Here is a 15,648-nt window from a genome sequence, read left to right as displayed (position 1 = left end):
GCCTCGCCCGCCGCGTCCACCTCCTCTCTCCTCTTAAAGGCCCATCTTGTTAACCAATTTTTTTTAACGTGGTGTGTGGCCATTCGCACCTGTACGTACGTGCATCGCGTTGCGCGACATTATTGTTGCGTAATTTTGCGTAGTTAATGTACATTTATGCAATTTTGCGTAATTTTACGCATTATACGCACTTCATCCATTTTATGTAATTTTTTTTTTTTTTTTTGGTGAAATTTGTGGGGAAAATCCAAGTTGATGTGACCCCACCTTCGCGGTCATCCGTCCGGGGGTTAAAATGAGCAAGTGGTACGGAGGGTTAATCGTGTAAATAAAAAAAAGGGAGTGTTGCTACGCGGTGCATCACGGGATGCACATGAAAAGGGTGCGGGGAGGGACGCTTCACAACTGGGTCTTATGGGCGAACCGTTAGCAGACTCGCCCCTTACCCTGTGCACACGCAGGGGGGTAATCAGTAAAACGGCGCAGCGGTTAGCACATGGGAATAGGCCCCCTTTTTTCTTTGGGGGGGAGGGCCACGCCAGCTATATGTTTCCCTGCTGACTTGGAAAAGCTTCGACCTTTTCGTGCACTTCTCCCGCGTGGCTAACTATCCTCGTCTTCTTCCTCCGGCACGTAGTCCTCGTCCTTATCACTGTCCGCTTCGTACATGTCATCCCTCGGGTCTTTCACTTCCCCCCTCATGGGATAATTCCTGTGAGCTCTTCCGGTCTCTTTGCTCCTCTCCCCATTTGGCACTTCCGCAGACTCTCTTCGCGCACTGAACGTATGGTGATTGCCAAGGGTATCCTGATTAGCGACGCCCCTCATTTGGAGTTGGCTCTCCACAGTTGGGGCGCCTGCTTTCCTCGCGTGGTGGTGGTTCGACGTGGGTTTCCCGCCGCGCCTCTTAACATTGCTGCTTCGGCGGCTTCGACAGCTTAGACGGCTTAGACCACTTCTACTGCTGCTGCCCCCGCTGCTTCCTTCCGCTCCACCCGCGCGACTGCTGCTGCTGCGCCTGCCAATGTGGTCACTGCTGCAGGGGGCGCTGTCATGCATCATCCCCAGGGCGTCACTGCGCAGGCTGCTTCGGCGATCGCCCCCAGTGCCGCCGTCGCCGAACTGGCTGCTGTACATTCGAAGGGAAGCCGTGTCGCCCAACCCATCGTCCTCTGCCTCTGCCTCTGCCTCTGCCTCTGCTTCTGCCTCTGCTTCTGCCTCTGCGTCTACCTCTCCCTCTCCACCGCGCTTCCCATACAGCACATTCCTCTTCAGCACGCTCTTCCTCACCCCCTTGACGCTCCCACTCAGCAGGCTGCACTCCTCCTCCTCCTCCTCCTCCTCCTCTTCGGAGAAGTAATTGTCATCCGAGTCGTCCCCATCGGAAGCGGAAATGGAATTGTCCCCATCGTCTCCCTCCTCCTGGTCGTCTCCCTCCTCCGGGTCGTCCCCCTCCTCCTGCTCATCTCCATCCCCCATATGCTCATCACATGTAATGTCCCTCTTGTGCTTTTCCTTTATCCAGGCATTCTTTATATCCTCCCTCTTCTTCATCTGCCCTACGATAATCCGGGCGAGTTCTAAAAAGGACCTCAATTTAGAAAATAATTTAATTGATGGCTTCACCTTCCTCCTCATCCTGGAGTGCACTTCACAAAAAATGATAGTTCCCACGGAACAGTTTGATAGCTTGGACATCTCCATGCTAGTCACATTTGGGTAAATTTTAAAAAAGGAGTAATCAAATTCGAAAAAGAGCTTGTGTATTTTCGCACAGGAAATGTGAAAGTAATGATTGCAGTTACTCTCCACGCACTTTTGTGTGTAGCCATAAGTGAGGTTACAAATGTAGCAGACGTTTTTATTTAAATGTTTTTTTAATTTATCTTTAATTAATATTTTATAATTATTCTTCTTTCTATTAAAATTATAGTAATACAGATTGGTAGTTTTTTTGTTTGAAAATCCTACGTGTGTGGAGGATGTGACGATGAGCCTCTTATTGGGGTCCCCCATCATGCTGCTCGACTTGCTGTAAGATAAAATTTCTTTTCCTTTTTTGAGTCTCCTTCCGTACCTGTCCATTTTGTTTAGAATTATGTTGCTATTCGCGGTGGCGAGGGGGCAGTGCGGCGCGCCTCCGCTTGGGGCCCCGCTCATCAGGTGGGGCGCCTCGGCGGGCTGCTCCTCCAGCTCCTTCTTAACCAGGTGCGAGTTGAGCGGCGCGTTGAGAGGCGCGATAAGCGGTGAGTTTTGCGGCCCACATTGCGATAGATTCCTCACTTCTTCCCTCACTCCGTCCGCCCCTCCCCCCGCCACGTCAAAACTGAGCTTCTTCCTCACCTTGGCGTCGCCTTCCCCCCCACCGGGGTTGCCAAGCCCGTCCGCCTGCCCTACACTGCAGCTAGCGGGGGGCACCGCTTCCCCGTGCAAGCCACCCCCCGCGTTCGCTTCCGCCTTTATTTGGGCGTTTCCCCCGGCGGGGTTGGGCGGCGCGGAGACAAGGGTACTTACGGAAGCCCCCAGAGGGGCCATACTGCTTGGAGCGGCAACGGCTCCGCTGACCGATCCGCTGACCGATCCGCTGACCGATCCGCTGACCACTCCGATGCTCTTCCTTGCGGCGATCCTGCGGCCGGGCCTGACCTTGCTCGCAGTGGGCCCGGCCGCATGCCGGTAAAAGAACTCCCCCAACAGGCTCTGCTTCTCATCATACTCACACTCGTTATTCAAAACGCACATCTCCGTGTCGGATTTGAAATCCTTCTCTTTCATCTGGGCCACCTCATCATAGTCATGCGTAGAAAAATTATCATAATTAAAAATCTGGTAGTATTCCTCCCCAATATCTTGTATAATAATTTGCGGAGCATACAAGGCACATTGCATATGCACAAAAACAAAGTCCTTTTCCGGTTTAAAAAAGGCATTCTTTTTGTTCTTACTCTTATCTACCTTTGTATAATCATTTACTTTAATTAATTTGATGGCACCTCCCCTTCGACTGCAGAGGATGCAATTTACATTATCATGACTGTAATTGTTTGCACATAAATCGCATACGAATAATTTCCTCTCCTCTACGTCATCCAAGTCGGTCAGACACTTCTCCTCTTCGCAGCGGTACTTGCCATGATCACTTAGGGGGTAGAACTTCTGCTTCTTTTTAAATTCCTTCAACTTATTAATAATGTCTGCGCTTTGGAAATACTCAGGTGCGTACAAACAGTTGATAACTTCGTTTTGCATCAACTCTTTAAACAGTTTGGAGCTTTCTATTTCTTTGTCGGTGCTGGTGACTGTGCCGAAGTGCGGGGGTTCCCTCGAGTGCTCCGCCGATCCAACACCTGGGGGGGCTTCCCTTGAGTGCTTTTCACCCGGGGGGTAGGGGGGGCAACACCCCCCCTCTTGCGGAAAGGGCTCCTCCACTCGCTCGCATTTCACTCCACTGGGGAGATCACCCCTCTTTGCTTCTCCCCGCGGAGGGAGCTCCACCTCCTGGTGGGGGGCAACCCTCCCATAGGTTAAGTCCTCCTTCTTCACAACTGCGGTGAGTACCCCCCCCAGAGACACATCATCATACGCGTAGTGGCTGTTCTCCTCCAGCAGAATGTTTAGAAGCGCCTCCTTCTTCTCCCTCACTTTACCCAGCAAATTCTTCACCTTCTGCTGCTTGCTATGCATTAGAAACGTGTGCGTCCTTTTATTCTTCCGATAAAAGTGGTACTCCAGGTAGGTTGAATCGACTAGGTAGCAGCTCTTATGCACGCACATGTTGCAGTACTTGCAGTAGAGCAGCTTCTTCTTCTTGTAGGACGTAAAGCAAACCAGGCAAATGTCATTTTTTATATAATCGATCGATGGGAGGAGGAAGAAATTGTACTGATAGGAATCTAGGTAGTTAAAATTGAAGGCAAGGACTTCATACACATCTCCAGTTCCTCCTCCGGGCACTCCTCCAACCCCCCCTGCAACTGCTGCAATGGTAGCAATGGCTGTCGGGCCATTGCCTACCCCCCCTGTGCCACTTCCCCCTTTCTTAATATTACTACAATTGTTCCTAATTTTATATTTGACAGAATTTTTCTGCTTCCTCTCCTTTTTATTGCTTTCGTAAATGCTTGGGTACAAATCCCGATTGAGGTACTTGGTCCTCCTCTTAATAATCTCATCATAAATTCTGATGACGCCACATTTCTTTATCGAATGGAAGATGCACTTGGTGAAGAAGAAAATGCGAGGGAAGCAGTAATCTATTTTGTTTTGGAACTTTAAAAATTTTTTATTTGAATTTTTGCACTTGATGTATAACCCACACATGTAGGCACACAGCGGGTGGACATACTTCTGACATTTTATGCTTTCACATTTGATAAATAACCCTTTGCTCTTCAGACAGACGTCGCAACGCACCTTCTCCTCGGCGTATCCGTTGAGTAGGTACGGGCTGCACGATGAAACCTTCGAGGGGAAGTGCTTCTCTCTGTGTTTTTTCAGCGATGGGTTTAATGCGGACTCCCCATCGGGGGGATTACCCCTCACCACTCCATTCGTGGCATCATTACGGTGGGATAACGTCGAGTCGGATCGAATGGAAGACGCCGTGAGGGTAGAGGACGACGACGCGGAGGAGGAGTACCCATCCGGTGGGTAGTTCTCCCCAGGTGGTACTCGCACGGTGGCGGTTTTTCCTTGCGAAGGGTCTGTGTCTTTACTGTGGTGGAGGAAGCTTCTACTGGAGTCATCCCCCTCGCGGTGATTCGCACGGGAGCTGCCCTCCCCCTTGTCCTCACCGAGGGTACCTCTTCCCCCGTCTCCACCCGGTTCCACCGCGCCGCTCACCACGCCGCTCACCGCGCTACTCATCACGCCGCTCACCACGCCATTCACCTCCCTATCAGCATCCCCCGCCGCGGTTTTTTTTTTTTTTTTTTTTTTCAAATTGTCAATCTGGCTAGCGTTTTCGCTCCCCCTCTTCTTCTTATCCTCCTTCTGCTCAAACGGGGGGAAGTCCGCCCCCTTGGCACCACCACTCGTCGCACTCGAGAGGTAATTCTTCGAAAAAATTGATTTTATCGATTTGTTTCTGTGCCGATGTTCGGAGTCCCCCTCGGGATTGGAAGCTCCACGATCAGCTGCTCCGCTAGGCGCGTGCCCCTTCGAGTGCTCCAGGGGGGCATTCCTTCCCCCCTCCCCTGCGTCTTCACTCTTCCCGAAATGTTCCGATTCGGCGGTCTTCTCCTCTTCGCGGTTTGCCACGTGTGGGAGGTTATTCACGGGGGGAGCGGTGGCACTGGGGTGGGGGAGCGATTCGGCCGATGGATCCGTCAGGCAGGGGGGTCCACCCAGCGTTGCCCCCTTGGCCTCATTAGCTTCATTTCCCAACCGCGTCTCAGCCAACCGCGTCTCCCTCGGACCGCCCCTCAGCAACACCCTTCGGCGCTTCCGCTCCAAGGAGGACAGCACCTCCTGCGTGAGGGACAAATTGTTCAGCCTCAGAAACTCCTCCAAATGCTCCAAATTCACATTCGCATTGACGAGCAGGTCCGGCACGCAGAACATGGCGCAGAAGGTGTGAATGAAAATGTCGCTGCTCAGCTGGATGAAGGCCCCTCCTCTTTCGATGCAGATGTAGCATTTGACGTGGTTATCAAATAGGTACAGGTAATTATTGCCCAGGGCCTTCTTCTCAAATTCGCACCTCTGACAGAGCCACTCGTTGGATGTGATGGGCGTGGTGGCCTGGGCGTAGGTGGAGCTACTTTCTTCCGTCTTCTTGGTCGAGATGTAGCAAAACTTGTGCACGTGCATGTAGCACCTCCCACAGCGCATCATGAGGTTGCGGTTGCTCTTGACGTTCTTTTCGATGATGGCGATGTCCGTGCCGCTGCAGATGCTGTTGATTTTTTTCTCGCACGCCCCGGGGGGGCCGCCAACCTGGCTTACGCCAAGGCCGCTTCCCAACCCGCCGCCTAAGTTGCCCTCCCGTGTGGGGGGCACCTCCGGGGAGCCCTTTTCACCCCCGTTCTGCTCCGACGCCCCAGGGGGCAGCACCTCCTCCCTCTTCGAGTTGGACCTACTCCTGCCCCCACCCCCTTTCTGCGCTTTCTCCAAACTCTCACTCTTCAGGTCGGCGGCCGAATTCGAAATGGAGTTGTTCCTTGACACATTCGGGACGGGCTCCCCCTGCTCGCTAATCTGCGTGCTGTTATAGTCATCATTAAAGCAGACGCAGCAGTAGGAGAGCACAGGGGTTATATTCAAATCGGTGTTATTTGAAAAGCCACAGAAGTTCTCCTCATTATTTATGAACATAGCCTCTTCATCTTCAGCTTCTTCTTCCCCCCCTTGTGAGCGTCTCCCCCCTAGGGGGCACTCGCCATCCTCCCCCACTGCACACGATTTACTGTGCTTGTGAATTTTATATTTAAGAAATATGCTATACTCAAAGGGGGGTAACTTCTGCTTCTTATATTTCCCCGAAAATTTATGTAAATCAAAAATGGTGTGTATGTTGGCATTTTTGGAAGCACCCGATTGGGCCCCTTCATGGAGCATCACCCCGCTCCCTCCACTTCTAACATAATTGATGTTATAGAAGAGGGAGTACCTCAACTGGTTCCACCGCTCAAACATGAGGTACCTATATGTTATCTCATCACTTCTCGTGACATTTTCGCTAATCTTTAGGGGCATTTTATTTTCCCGAATGACCTTCCTCAGCAGCCTGTTGGAGATGCAACTCAGTCTCTTCTGCACAGTATTCAAATAAATTAAAAAGCAAATTAAATTTTTATCAACAAATTTGGAGTTCTTTATGTAGCTTTCTATTAGCTTCTCCTCTTCACATAGCAAATCGATTATGATGTCTTTATCGATTGGTATGACCTCATTGGCTAGAATTTCCTTTTCCATTTCGTCCATCAACTCTTCATTGTTGGGTACATTTGCAAACTGTTTGGTGTCGTCCAGGGGATGCTTCTCACTCTCTCCGTTTTGCTTTCTCCAAATTTTTTTGTTCGTTTCACCATCCCTCAGTTTATCCTCTTCCAACTTGTTTTTATTTCTCCCTCCTTTTTTCCGGCCCCTCTTTTTGCCCTTCTTCCTCCCCCTCCGCTTCTTCCCGCTTCCGTCATCGAAGTCGGGCTCCGTGTCGGGCTCGGCCTCCCCCTCCGAGCAGGGATGTACATCTCGACCGAAGTCGCGGCATACGTCTCGGTTTGCATCTCCGTTTGCATCTCGGTTTGCCTCCCCCTCCTGGAAGCTCACCTCCCTCTTGGGCGCCCCCCTCTGGAGCGAGCTCCGGACACTCCCGCTCCTGTTGCTCCCGCTTCGACACGTGCGAAGGACGCCCAGTTCGGTCGCCATGCGGGCATCTTGCGCGGCTGCCCCTTCACCTGACACGCTCGCCCCATCGGGGAAGGGGCTTCTCCTCAGTGTATTCACTTCTTCCTCCACTTCGTTCTTCACCGCGGGGTAGAACGAACCAGCCTGCTCGGGGGGCACTTCTCCCCCTCCGAGGGTTCCCTTCCCAACGGGGGGGCCATCCCCTTCATTGTGGGTAGCCTCCACAAACGTCTGTGCCCCCCCCGCTTCCCCCTTCACATAAGCGGTAACCCCCAACTGCTCACTCCTTTCCCCGCTGCCCATCCGCGCAGCACCAGGTGACGCGGTTGAATCTTTGCCCAACTGACTGCCAGCCACTCCGGCCTTTCTCCTCCTCTTCACAGTAAAGGCACCCCCTGGCGTCGCCTCATTCGCGGATGTCGTCACCGCACCCGACCCACGTCTTCCCCCTTTGGAAGAGACCCTAGGACATGCACCCCTCTTGGCACCCTTGCCCCCCTTGCCATACCTCCTTCTCCCCCTAACGTTCCCCGTGGAGGAACAATTCAAAGAGTTAGAGCTCGAATACACATCGCAATTGGACTCGGAGCTTAGCTTCTTCTTAATGCTATTCTTAGAGAAGTGCCTATATTGCAAAATATACTTTTGCATTTTTAAGAGCAAATAATATTTTTCGAAGACGCTGAAGAGGGAGGGGTTATTCGACCAGACGCAATTGTCAATGAGGACAGAATTCGCTCCGCTGTACTTTTCCCCATGCACGTGGTTGCTTCTGGGATGCTCATACGGTTCCACGATTCCTCCCCCAGGAGGGATGGCGGCGGTAGCGGCGTTAGCGGCGGTAACGGCGGTGACTGAAGAGCCCACTGCTCCCGCCGCTCCACTCGCTCCACCCGCCGACCCGGTTACTCCTTGCCCCACTTTGCCAAATTCCATTTTTTCCAGCTTCAAACTGGTATTCAAAAATTTATTAAGGATGTTCATTTCCTTCTCCACTGCATGCCCGTTGGTGGTTTCTCCCACGCCAGCTTCTCCCGCGACCGCTTCTTCCTTCCTCGCAGCTGCATTCAAATCGAGACGGATGTAGGTGTTAAGCCTCTTCTTGTCAATCAGGGGGAAGAGCGTTATGTCCTTTCTTAGCCTATTCCTTTTGATCATTTGGTCGTTGGGCTGGATGCACAGGTTCTTCACGTCGCTTAGGAGCTGGCTAATATCTCCGTCGGTCCTTTTGGCGAAGGGCAGGTAGGGGTAAATTACTTCGCTCTTGGGGTGTTCACTTTTGGCAAAGATGGAGGGGCCAGGCAAGGGGGGGGTCAGTCCCTCCTGTGCGGGGGGCCCCCCTAGCTGCTGCTGCGGCTGCGGCTGTTCCTGCTGCTGTAGTTGCTTCTGTTCATGCTGCGTGTGCGGGGCTGCCCCTTCGCTCTGCAAAACGGGGGGGCCGCCTCCGCTGTTCTGTTCCCCTCCCTTTGTGGGTCCCTCCTCAACGGAGGCTACACCCGCCTGCGGGTTATTCTTCGGGACGAACTCGCCACTGGCATGGTAACCGCTCAGCAGACCGCCACCCTCCGCGAGGTCCTTACCCTTAGTAGGTCCCTCCTGAGGGGAGCTATCACTCTTGTCTCTGTTTTCTACCGCCCCGCATTCGACCTTCCCCAGAGGTGGGTCATTCGCGGTGGCGCCGCTGGTACTCTCATTGAGGGCTACTCCCTCGGGGGGGGTCTCAGCTGGGCGTTCCCCCTGAGTGTCGGCCAGCCTGGGGAAGGGACTACCTGGGGAGGTCTCCTCTCTGGCAATTTTCACTCCACCGCTTAACGTATTCGCTCCCCCACTTGACATCTTGGCTCCACCGCTTAACGTATTCGCTCCCCCACTTGACATCTTGGCTCCACCGCTTAACGTATTCGCTCCCCCACTTGACATCTTGGCTCCACCGCTTAACGTATTCGCTCCCCCACTTGACATCTTGGCTCCACCGCTTAACGTATTCGCTCCCCCACTTGACATCTTGGCTCCACCGCTTAACGTATTCGCTCCCCCACTTGACATCTTGGCTCCACCGCTTAACGTATTCACCCCCCCATTCTTATACTTAATTTTGATGAAGTTCAGGCGGTTCTTCAGAAAAACAAAATCGTAGTAGCTGAGGAATTTATAAAATTTAATTTTCACATTTTTATATTTCCTCATTTCGCTGGTCATGCACTTCTCCCAGTTCATCTGCGTCCCTTTCATTTTCTCAATTTGGCTCAAATTGTAAAAACTGAGGAAATTATTTTTGAGCTTCCTGAAACTGTCCAGGTGGTTAAATTCGAAGGACACCCAGACGATTTTGTCTCCAAAATCGATGATGGCATTCGTTTTGTATTTCAGGTTGATCATTTTCTTTCGCTTCTTCAGTTTGCTCTTTCGGCTTTCTTCCAGTAATCTTTTTTGCATTCTGCTGATGGAGAGATTGGTCCGGTTAAGTGGTGAAGTGTGCTTGGGGCCTCCACCCCTTCGCTGCGATCCCTCCTGCGTGACTTTCTTCTCTATGTAGAGGCTGACATCCCCGTGGTTTTCCATCGTACAGTGGTCGACCGTGCTGTCGCTCTTGTTTTTCATTTCCCCTTCGCTCCTCTGGGGGGACTTCACCTTCGCTTTGAACAGCCCGAAGGATAGCTTGCTCACCATTTGGTGGATCCCGCCCTCGGGGTTCTCACTCGGGGGGGCCTCTCCGTTCATGGCTGCCTCTCCGTTCATGGCTGCCTCTCCGTTCATGGCTGCCTCTCCGTTCGGGGCTGCCTCCCCACCGGCATCCTTCCCCCCCGGGGGCAAATCCTCAGCGTCCGGCCTTCCCCCCACATCTGCAGAATCGTCCTGGTCGGTTTTCTTTTTCCTCTTTAAATTCCCAGATGAGAAGAAAAAAAGCGGTTTGTCTGGATTTCCCCCCGACGCGTCCTTCGCTTCCACAACGGGGTGGTCATCTCCCAAGTGGGCAGCCAGCCCCTCTTCTCCCCCTGCCGACCTATCACCGTTTTTTATGTTCCCCTCCAGCTTCACCATCCTGTTGGGGAACTCCTTACCCTCTCGTAGTATTTTTCTCCTTTTTTTTTTCCTGCCCCTGAGTAATTCCCTTTTCTTCCCTTTTCGCGTCTTCTTGCTGATTCTCCTCTTCCCTTTTGCGCCATAATGCCAATCGAAGCGTCTCTTTTTCTGGTGGCTGATTCTTTTCTTCAACATCTTGCGGATGTTAAAACAGAGGTTCTGCTTATACATGTCGATGAGCTCCAGCAGGTTTTCATTCAGCTGCACATTCACAAATTCGTTAATGGAGTAGGTCCTGTACCTCTTGGAGAGTATCTTTTCGATGAAGTGGTTTTGGTACGCTGCGTTTTTTATTTCGCTCCCTCCCTTTTTGCTCGCCCCCGGGTTGCTCTCGTGTGCGTGCCGCACGGTGCTGCCCACGTGGGGGGCGGCCGCGCTCCGGTAGTCTGGCGTGGCTATCCTACTTTTCCCAGGGGAGCCCTGCCAACTGTTGGAAGTGAAGTTCTTATCAGCAGAGGCAGCATTTTTGTCGGTTGAGGCGGCATTTTTGTGGGTGGCCGCCGCACTCATGCCGCACTCCCCACCCGTCGGCGCCCAGTCGAAGTTATGCAGCGCGCAAATCTCGTCAAACTCTTTTTTTTTCTTTAGCAACATTTCGAACAGGGAATTGTTCCGCGCGGTGCGGGACACACTTTGGAAGAAATTCGTCTTGCCTTTGTTTGTAATCCCATCTGCATCGTCCTGGTCCCCCTTCTGAAGGTCCTTACCTTGTGAGCTTGCTCCTCTGCTGGACTTCGCCTTTCCAGTCTGCTGGGCCACACTCGAAGCAGTCGCCGATGCTGCAGCAGGGGTTACTACCACTACCTCGGTGGAAGTGACTCCCCCTCCGTCGTAGCAATCGCTGCCACTCCCATTGGTGAGCAGTACATCTCCTCCTCTAACTCGATCAAGGGTATTCTTGTAAAAATTCGAATACGTAAAATTATTTTCATGTCTCAGTTGGGAAATGTCAAAAAAACGTTCTATGTTTAGGAAGATCTCCTCATACAATTGTGTGTAGACATTATTTTTAAAACCATTTTTATCATTTACTCGGATGGAATTTAGCTTATTAAGCACATCATTGTAATCCTGGATGAAGGACCTAAAGTTAATATTCAAAAGGTCATTAAATTCTGGTTGTGGGTTCTGATCCCAATCTGATTTGTCCTCTGTATCTGTATCTGTGTCTGCATCTGACATGTTTTTTTTCTTCCTCTTCCCCTCCTCCTCATCTGTTTGGATAAACTTTTCGTAGTCCTTTTCTAATTTTATTTTTTTAAATATGCTATCATATTTGCTCCAGTTAATTTTAACACTTCTTAAATTCTGGCTGCTATTCAATTCGTCTTCCCTTCCATTTTTCAAGTTGTTTTTGTTCTTTTTCTTGTTATTAGTGGTTGTGACGTTTTGATGGCCACTCGCGCTCCCCACATCGTTTGCAGTTTCTCGGGGAATGGCATTTCCACGGGGAAAGGCATTCCCCACTCCGCCCATATCGCCGCCACGCTCACGCACACCACCTCCGCATGTGCCGCCTAACCCACTTGCATATGCATACATGTGGTTGTTACCTTCTCCCTGCAGGAAATTCCCGCCGCTCAACTTTTCACTCGCTAGCGACACATTGCTCAGATACATCTTGGCATTACTCACATGGGCATTCGCATTCGCATTCACATTGGCGCTGACACCCATGTGCATGTGGCCCATGTTCGCCTGGTGAGCCTCCACGTGGTGCAGATGGTCACCCCTCAAGTTCATCTGCTCAAAGGGGTAGCCGCTCTCCATCTTCACCCCTTTGATATTTTTATTTGCAAAGTTGTTGCCACTTGCATAGGTGTTGCCATTTACATAGGTGTTGCCACTTGCGTAGTTGCCACCACTTGCATAGTTGCTACCACTTGCGTAGCTGATCACCCCGGGGGGGGTGGCACCCATTTCGTTCATCTCTCTGTTCATCTCTCTGTGCATCTCCCTGTTCATCTCCCTGTTCATCTCCCTGTTCATCTCCCTGTTCATCATCATCATCATGCCGACGTTGCCGCTGCCTCCTACTCCGCTGCCACTGTTGGGGGGCATCTTATTCATGGGGTACCTCTCGCCTGCAATTTTCATGGCGCTTCCGTTGCTGCACATGGGGAGGCCATTCATGGGGGGGAAGCTGCCATGCGCCCCCAGCCCCAGGTTCATGCTGACCAGATTGTCGTTCATCATGCCGATCATATAACTGTTGTTATTCCTCATCTCGTTCTTCATCATTTCGCTCTTCATCATTTCGCTCTTCATCATCTCACTCTTCATCGAGCCACCTGGGCCCGCCTTGTTGCTGCCCATCAGGGAGTCCCTCAAAAGGCTGCTGCTCCTATACGCACTGCTGTTCATTGGTGTGTCCTTCATTTTGCCGCTGCTAACCCCGTCAGCTGCATTTACACTCATCATATTTTTGGCCATCGAATTTCGACCCATGTTGGGGCTCACGTAGCTAGCCATTTGGTTCATCACCTGACTGTTCATGCTCAAACTTCCATTTCCGCTTTTGCCGTTTTTTCCGCTGCTCAACTTGTTCATGCCTACTGCACCGGGGAGCGCTTTGCCCAGGTGGCCGCTCGTTTGGTTAAGAAGTGGCCCACTCGTTTGGCTTAGAAGTGGCCCACTCGTTTGGCTAAGAAGTTGACCGCTCGTTTGGCTAAGAAGTTGACCGCTCGTTTGGCTCAAAAGTTGGCCGCCCATCTGGTTGGCCATGTGGCCACTCCCCGGACCATGCATAAGCCCATTCATGTGCGCCCCCGGCTTGCCGCCCGGGAGACCCCCCAATTGGTTATTCAGCGAACTCGTGCTCATCTTGCTTCCTCCCTGGTGTAGATTCACGTGTCCCTTCTTATGGTTGCTTCCAGTTGCATTCGAACCCTCCATGTGCATGTTGGCGCTGCTGCTTACCGAACTGGCCAGGCTATTCGGCACACCTCCCACGTGGTTGCTCGAGGGATGTGCAAAGCTGTTATTCCCTCCGTTGTTCATTCCAGTGTGCACCCCGCTTCCTACTCCCATCTGACCATTCACGTGGAAATTCACCTTACTGCTCACGTGCCCATTCACTACGTTTCCCTTTTGCTGGTTAAAGTCCATCCCATAAGTACCCATATTATTGCCTACGCCGCTGTTCCCTAGGTGTGGACTAAGCGGATTGGTCATCATTCGATTCATCTGACTGCAGCTGTTCTTCATCACGCTTTTTCTGAAGCCGCTATTCATGTGATTCATCTGGCCCTGCATCGAACTGCTAGCAGCCTGGCCGCTGCCATTCGCGTGGTTACCCAGAGAGCCGTTCATCGACCCTCCCACCCCGCTGTTCATGCTGAGGCCAATGGGGCCGTTAGGGTTGGCGTAAGGCGGCACGTACGGCATGCCCCCGCGGTTACTCATATACATGTTAAAGTTCCCGTTGTGCATCTGGCCGACCGCATTGCCGCCGCTGTGCCCGCTGCCGTGCCCGCCGATGTGGCCCCCAACATGGCCGCCCATCGGGCCACCCATGGGGCCTCCTCCCATCTGATAGCTCGCATCGCCACCCATCCTACTGGGGTACCCTCCCCCCGACTTCATATTCAGCTTGCCCATCCCATCATGCATAATTTTATCTGGCATATGGTTGTTATAAAGGAAGGAGCCGTTGTGCATGCCCCCCATGCTGTTCATACCCCCAACGCTATTCATCCCTCCATAATTGCTCAGCTGTTTCACGCCACGCACACTTCCGTAGTTGCCTGCTGCAAAGTTACTCTCGTCCTGCATGTCACTTAGGGCTTCCATTTTTTTTCTGCCCTTCCTTCCACTGGTGGCTTTATTAATGTTCCTACTTTTGTCGTTTAATTTTTTTTTTCTCTTCTTTTTCGTTTTCCCATTTGGAGTTTCCATCAAATCATTCTCTTCTTCCTCCTCCTCCTCTGGGAAGCCTCCTCTCTGCTCCTCATTATTGTCATTCCCATCTCGGTCATCCCTATCTCCTTGGTCGCCTCCCTGGTGACTACTACCATTGGGGTTATCACCACCACTGCGGTTGTTATTAACTTCTTGAGGGTGACTGCCGCCTTCGTTGGGGTTCCCCCCTCTGGCACGACCACCCCCGTCAGCATAGTCGTTGTTATTGCCGCCCCACTCGCTGTCCCCCACTTGGTCGCTGCACACGTGGGGGTCCCTTCCACTGCAGTTATGTTTCTGATGGTCACCAGTCGTTAGCGGTTTGCCCACGATTGGCAGTAACGTGGGGGGGGCTGCCTTCTCGCCGCTTTCGCTTTCATCCGAGGAAAAACAAAATGTAGTGCTCCCTCCTGCGTTAAACAAAAAAGGGGCAATCATCATAGGTGTGTAATAATGCAAGCGTTGGAATAAATTGGCGGCAGCATAATTATCGCGCACTTTTCTGCGCGCTTTTCTGCGCGTTCTTCTGCACATTTTTATGCACATTTTTTTGCACATTTTTGTGCCAATTTTACCTGCACCGTTCAGGCAAAAAACGAGCGGTCCACGCAAATCTGCTTTGAAATATTTTTCCAACAAATGGACCAAACGGGGAGCAACTGCGCAGGGGAGCACTCTGGTTGACGCCCCCCTGTTCGAAGCAAACATGCTTAACGGTGTATTGCCCCCCTCATTCAAAATGGCTGGCATGGAGGCACATGAACGGACGGACATCACATGAATTACAAAAAAAAGGGAAATGATCAACTCGGCTATGGAGCGGTGGGGGGTCACCATCAGGCGGGTCGCTATCATGGGGTGGGTCACTATCACGAGGGGGGTCACTATCACGAGGCGGATCACCACTGAGCTTAATCCCACCTCTTCTGTAAAACCTAACACTCCTGTGCGCAACTGCTCAGCTTGTGAAATGAACACACGGCGAACTTCATAAGGGGAGCTAAACTCCCCAAGGGGGATGCACACATGGGGCAAACGATACGTAAAACAATTGCACGTTTCACTTACTGCTTCATTACAGCATGGAGAGGTATAACCACTTGAGCTGCTCATCAAGGGGCAAAATGGCAACGCGGCGTGGCCACTTGGGCGCTGTCTGCTCCTGCAGTCTTCGCTTCCACCCCCGACGTGAGCAATCGGGAGACACGCCGCAAACATCAAGCAGCCGTCCCTCTCCCAAGACACATTGGATGCGTTACAGAGCGGAAAAAGGATACACACGGGTTGTTTCATTCCTTCCTGTTTAATTATTTCTCT

The 15,648-nt window shown here is 51.9% G+C and overlaps 1 protein-coding gene across 1 annotated transcript, besides 20 other annotated features; it reads right to left on the bottom strand.

Moving 5' to 3' along the window:
• Window positions 1–80: 80 nt before the first annotated feature.
• Window positions 81–133: a microsatellite.
• Window positions 134–226: 93 nt separating this feature from the next.
• Window positions 227–14,772, bottom strand: PVX_084865 (hypothetical protein, conserved; the record flags this gene model as incomplete). Its single annotated transcript, XM_001616590.1, has 2 exons — window positions 227–3,369; window positions 3,445–14,772. The coding sequence occupies 2 exons, from the start codon at window positions 14,770–14,772 to the stop codon at window positions 604–606; spliced, it is 14,094 nt and encodes a 4,697-aa protein (XP_001616640.1). The 3' UTR covers window positions 227–603.
• Window positions 990–1,030: a microsatellite.
• Window positions 1,056–1,140: a microsatellite.
• Window positions 1,421–1,450: a microsatellite.
• Window positions 5,018–5,039: a microsatellite.
• Window positions 6,779–6,801: a microsatellite.
• Window positions 7,392–7,411: a microsatellite.
• Window positions 7,905–7,929: a microsatellite.
• Window positions 8,265–8,303: a microsatellite.
• Window positions 8,792–8,847: a microsatellite.
• Window positions 10,342–10,366: a microsatellite.
• Window positions 11,891–11,911: a microsatellite.
• Window positions 12,114–12,135: a microsatellite.
• Window positions 12,680–12,708: a microsatellite.
• Window positions 13,469–13,488: a microsatellite.
• Window positions 14,719–14,765: a microsatellite.
• Window positions 14,766–14,774: a microsatellite.
• A 53-nt stretch (window positions 14,775–14,827) lies between these two features.
• Window positions 14,828–14,876: a microsatellite.
• A 145-nt stretch (window positions 14,877–15,021) lies between these two features.
• Window positions 15,022–15,048: a microsatellite.
• A 183-nt stretch (window positions 15,049–15,231) lies between these two features.
• Window positions 15,232–15,257: a microsatellite.
• Window positions 15,258–15,648: the final 391 nt, after the last annotated feature.

The sequence above is a fragment of the Plasmodium vivax genome, chromosome 13 (assembly GCF_000002415.2).
Source record: "Plasmodium vivax chromosome 13, whole genome shotgun sequence".
Classification (NCBI taxonomy): Eukaryota; Apicomplexa; class Aconoidasida; order Haemosporida; family Plasmodiidae; genus Plasmodium; species Plasmodium vivax.
This window is presented reverse-complemented; position numbering and strand designations above follow the sequence as displayed.